The 5,673-nt window shown below is 34.3% G+C and overlaps 1 protein-coding gene across 1 annotated transcript; it reads right to left on the bottom strand.

Annotated features, from left to right (window-relative positions):
- Nucleotides 1–488: 488 nt before the first annotated feature.
- On the bottom strand, nt 489–5,134 carry LOC131636695 (protein NUCLEAR FUSION DEFECTIVE 4-like). The gene is made up of 3 exons (XM_058907308.1): nt 4,556–5,134; nt 1,510–2,426; nt 489–1,273 (listed from the first exon to the last, which is right to left on the bottom strand). Exons 1-3 carry the CDS (start codon nt 4,889–4,891, stop codon nt 760–762), a joined length of 1,767 nt encoding a protein of 588 aa, XP_058763291.1. The 5' UTR covers nt 4,892–5,134; the 3' UTR covers nt 489–759.
- Nucleotides 5,135–5,673: the final 539 nt, after the last annotated feature.

Raw genomic sequence — 5,673 nt, 5'->3', positions numbered from 1 at the left:
TAAAATGAAAATGTGTATAAATAGTAGTCACTTCATGAAAGTCATAAACACTATTGCACTAAGGCTCTTAAAAATAATCATAAACAGATTTTGAAAATGTACAAATTGAAAAGTGAAATTGAATCTGTCAATGGCAATAGTTTTTAATTATCGTGAAACAAAGTGTCAATGACATGTGACTTTAATCATTATTGTAAAACAAATGGCGTATTTATTTTGATTTTTTTAAAAAAATAATTTTTATAATATTACATAATTTTATATAAAAAAAATTTACAAATAAAATCTTCATAATAAAAATTTCAAATGAAAAATTTTAGATTGAAAATTTTTATTAATAAATTAAATATTAAAATTTTAAAAATCACTTAATTTTAAAGCTATGTCGTAAAAATCATTTTTGAAATACAAATTTTAAAAAAATTACAATTTCAACTATATATCGATCTTCAATAATGTATTTTATGTTATATAACGAGAGAAACATATCTTTTAAAATCCATATAATAATTACTATTTCTTAATTTATGGTATAATATCATTGAAAATAACTTACAAAAATACACACAATCACGAGGAAGTAGCTAGCAAATCCATTTGGTTTTCCACTCAATCATGAGGAAGTAGCTAGCAAATCCACTTGGTTTTCCATACTCTCAACATATTCATATTCATATTCTTGCTTCTACATCTTCAATCTTTCTTTGATTTCAAAGTTATAATAATGGACACCAAAATACTTGGTCCAAAAATCTCAAATTATAGAAGGTTTCTCATAGAAGATTTTCCATACAAACTTGCATAAACAATCCTTGTTCGGTACACAAGAAACATGCTTAAACCAGTTGCAAGAACGCATAATCCTGCCATGATACATGAAGTCATGAAGAAGCATATGTAACCTTCACAACTTAGCTCACTGCTATTATTAAGAGCCTGAGCGACAATCGATCCTAAATTCAAGTGTTGGCCGCCATGAGCTTGTTTTTCGGCTTCCCGATCATAGATTCTGCTAGCAATGAGACTAGAGAAGACAAGAGTTCCAACAGGGTTTGCTAGTGTGAGGAAATTGTATAATGCACCAAAGTTTCTCAAGCCAAATAATTCAGAGGCTGTAGCTGGAACAATCGCCCAATGTGCGCCATAACCAAGTCCAACGAGTAAAGTACCAACGTACATCGAACCTGGCCATCCCATACCAATGAAAAGATGACCAACAGTCATAATTAGTTGAAATGCAGCCAATGCAGCTGGTCTTGGATATGTATGATCCCTGAAAAGATTATAGCCATGTTTAGATAAGTTCTTGTTTCAAACTTTGATAGTCTTGTTTCAAAGATTTGTATGTTTTGTGTAGGTGACACCGAGAACAATAGAAAACAAGTTTCCATGGTTTTCTATACATAACTTTGAAAACAGAAAATAATGTGAGATTTAGGTAACAAAAATTGTTAGCTTGGAACCAAACAAGATATAAATATTTAATAAGAGTATGAACTGAATTTTTACTTGACAACAAGCTCGGATATGTAGCCGCCTCCAATGCGTCCAAGAAAGTTCCAAATACTGATCATGGAGACAAATATATGTGCATTGTCATAACCTAGAGATTGACTCATTTGACCGAGATTATCAATGACGGTCAAACCAGATCCAGAACCTAAGACCATGGAAATAAAAAGAAGCCAAAAATCTGCTTTAATCAAAGCTTGCGTCAACGTAAAATCTTCTCCTCTATGTGGTCCTCTCCTCCTCTTAACCCTAACAGCTCCTTCTGCAGCTGCTTGTAGTAATCTAGATTGTAATTGCGCAATACGTTTCTGCCTTTCCAATGCAGGGAGCAAGTCCATATCCTTAGGCTTCTCATCTTCCAACTCACTTAATATTACTTCATCAGAATCGAGTTGCGAATGTCCTTGTGGTTCTAGAAGAGCTTCTTCCTCTAGAGGTTTTTCAGCTGGTCCGAATGCCAACGACAGAGGAACTACAATTGGGGTGACGAGAATCAGAAAGAGGATACTAGTCAAAATTGTGATAACAGTTTCACTCACATCAACTACATCTTGAACAATCATAACTCCCATCATATAAACTGCCAACAAGAGACATACACTATAGACAAATGTGAATGATTTTCCGTCAGACGGACGCACTTGTTTGTGACCTCCAACCGGTCTAACAATGAACATAAGACAAATTGCTACCATAGATGGACCAACAGCAACCATAAATATTAGTGATGCATGATCAGGGGAATGTACAAGTACATATATCTGTGTCAATATTGCACCACTCAAACCAGCAAAGCCCTTTAGAATACCGACGACAGGACCTCGGCTTTTCGGGAAATTTTGCACACAAGACACTAATGAAACTGTGTTGAAGTAGGTTTCACCGTTTGTTCCAATAAATATAAGAATACAGACCTGCATACCAATAACAACTAATCAGATAACTTGGACAGCAAGGTAAATAAATATATCAAAAGACGCCTCTTAATATAGTTAAAATGCTTAGTATCTTATGATGATTTCATTTTCCGGAAAGTGATGGATATTAACTAACTTATGGTCCTAAAGAGACGTCAAATATAAGATATTGGTACCAGGCATAATCTGGGTAGCACCAACACCTCCGATTGAAGGTGTATTCAGTGTGTGACACCGACACGACACTAACATGTGTATAACATTCAATAACTTCCTTTTTCTTAAATTATTAGCAATGTCTAGTGTCGGGATCAATGTCGTGTCTAGTGTCCATGCCTATGCTAGTGTTTCAAAGCAGATAACTAGATAAGGGCATCTCCACATACTGTGGTCAGGTCAAATAAACTCGATCTTTATTTTGAGTTTTTGTACCAACCACCAAACTACATCTTCAGTCAATACCAAAATCAGCAAGCCATGCCTTCACCATAAGCCTTCCCCAAAAAAATTTCACATCCTCCATTTTAAAATGAGGTCACTACTAGAGTCCAAATTTTAAATAGATCCTAGATGCAACTTTTAGGTACAATGTTGACAAGTGTGACATATTAAAATAAAACTTTCTAAAGGAATCTTGAAAACTGATCTAGACATAACTCATTAAAATTTATTGCATAGTCAATTTCCCAATTGCAGTTACCAAAAAAAAACACAAGAGAGGCATCCTAGAATAATCCAAAAGAAGAATAATTAACTATCTTGTGACCAAGATTTTGCATCATTTCACATGCTCACATGGGAGACAGCTGACAGATAAAGCCAACAACCAATTAATTATTAAAGTTTCTGGTCAGCTTAAGATACAAATTGTTTCAACATGCTATTTTTTTAACTTTTTCAAAACTATGATGTAAAGTTTGTAAACCACTACATTGGTATAATAATGTGAAACTGTCAAATTAAAGTAAGCATAAACAGGAATCTACAGATGAAGAGATTCCATAAAAAAAGAGGGGGGAAAATAAAGATGAAAACAAACTGATGGGAAAAGCAAAAATTCAGTAAAAGAGAAATAGAATATTCATTTAAGAGGATTTGGCTGTAAAGGATCCTTCCTGTCACTTTTAGATTTAAAGTCCCTTCTTTTCCATATTGAAGAAACAAAACATCCCTTTATTCCAGGTATTAAGGTTCAAAAGTTTCTTTATTGAAAAAGTTACATTTCATAAATGGTAGATTTAGGTGGACATAAAACCCATATGATAAACAACAGCCAAGCCTTATCAGAGGGATCGGTTCCCTCGGCTACAGGGATCAACTTTCACCATAATATTTATTCATGATCATATCTCTATCCAAATCGTTAATCTCGAGATCTTTTTTAATAACTTTTCTTATATTCTTTCTATGTCTTCCTCTCTCCATTTGATATATTCTCCTTACCACATAATATACAGATCTTCTCTGTACATGCACAAACCACCTATGTCTATTTCTTACCATCTTATTTACTATAGGTGCTACCCCAACCCATAATGATAAATCAAAATCAAAAAAAGTAATTGGTTTACGATGGAACGGAATCTTCATTCCGCTTCATTCTTTTCCATCTCATTCCGTTCATTTTAAGATACTCAAACATAGCCTATACCTAAACCTTGTTTGAACAGACAACGAGTTTCACATAATCGCGATGTGTGCCACCATGATTTTAACAAAAGTTCTATCTCGAAGCATCAACAAAATCACAGTGTCACCAATTCAAATGAAAATAGTCAAAAATCAGCCCCAACAAAGAAGGTAGAAAAAGAAACAAAAATTGAACAATTCAAAATTGCATTAATTGTACAGCATATTAGAGTATGTCCAATAATAAACACAACTAATTTAAGGATCACTGCATGAAACAACAAAATCAATTAAATTCAATTCAGAGGAAAATGCCATCTTTTCAATGAAAGTAACAGTAAAAAAAGTCAAACATGAAACAAACAATATATTCAAAACTAAAAGTTAGTTCCAATAAGCCAGCTCAGTTGATAACCGTGCAAATTCAAACACCTTAGCCACAAGCCTACTTAACCATAACACTTGACCATAAAGTAAAAGCATATAAAAATACTCACAGCCCATAAAGGAAGAGAAGGAGTCTGGCCAGTAACAATCAACCAAACCCAACCATACCCAACAAAATTCAACGAAGCCCCAACAAGCAAAGCTCCCCAAATAGGCAAAACCTCACACAAAATCCCCGTCACAAACCCAACACAATCCCCAAGGTCTTTCGCCACACCCAACATAGCAAGCTGCTTCTGATTATACCCAAGCGAACTCTTAATCACCGGCGAAATACTCCCGAACAAGTACCCTATACCCGCCCACGATTGCAACCACATTGCCCCCACAAAAACAAACCATCTGCTCTTGTATAGGGTTACTAATTTCTCTTTGAATTCTCCCATTTTATGAAATCACAACAAATTAGTACGATACACAATACAATTGAAATTTATTGAAATACAACAAAGTGTTTGTTTGATGAAATTGAGATGGTGACAGAATGGGGAGGTGATGAGTGAGATGAGGAGGATTGAGATGGATGAGCTGGCGGCGATGGTTTTATTGTATAATATTGGGACGATTTGTGGAAAAATGAATTGTTTACGTAAGCGTGGAACATGAATTTATATATTAATGTAGGGAGGTGGTGGCAACGACTTGTTTTCTATAAATAATGGATTTGTGTTTACAAGAGTGTTATCTTAGGTAACTTTACTGGATTACCAGCTAATTAGTTAAAAAAACTGCGGGGTAATTAGTCTGATTTACCGTATTAACTAGTTAAAAAACCGTGGGGTAACTTTATTAGTTTATATAACTCGCATTTAGACTTTGAGTCTTTATATGGGTGGCAAAAGAGTCTTGGTCCGCTCGGCTGGCCTGCGCACCCGTTATAAAATAGTGGGTTGGATTGGAATTTTGGATTTGCTGTTCATTAAAATCCGCCCTCTCAAAACTTGCCACCTGTCAAAATCTGACGCCTGTCAAATCCCGCATCGCGCCTATTCGTTAAGCTTATCCCGCCTTAAGTCCGTCATTTTTTAAAATTAATTTTAATAATTTCAATTCTTATGGTTTACTTTCTACACTTATTTGTGAATATATGCAACATTATTCAAGTAAAACTTGTTTAGAAGATGCTTTATAAAAAATTGTTCAAAAAATAAGTGAAAATTTTAATTAA

Source organism: Vicia villosa, unplaced genomic scaffold, assembly GCF_029867415.1.
Source record: "Vicia villosa cultivar HV-30 ecotype Madison, WI unplaced genomic scaffold, Vvil1.0 ctg.001810F_1_1, whole genome shotgun sequence".
Lineage (NCBI taxonomy): Eukaryota > Viridiplantae > Streptophyta > Magnoliopsida > Fabales > Fabaceae > Vicia > Vicia villosa.
Note: the sequence above shows the minus strand (reverse complement) of the source record. Positions and strands in the feature narration are given on the sequence as shown.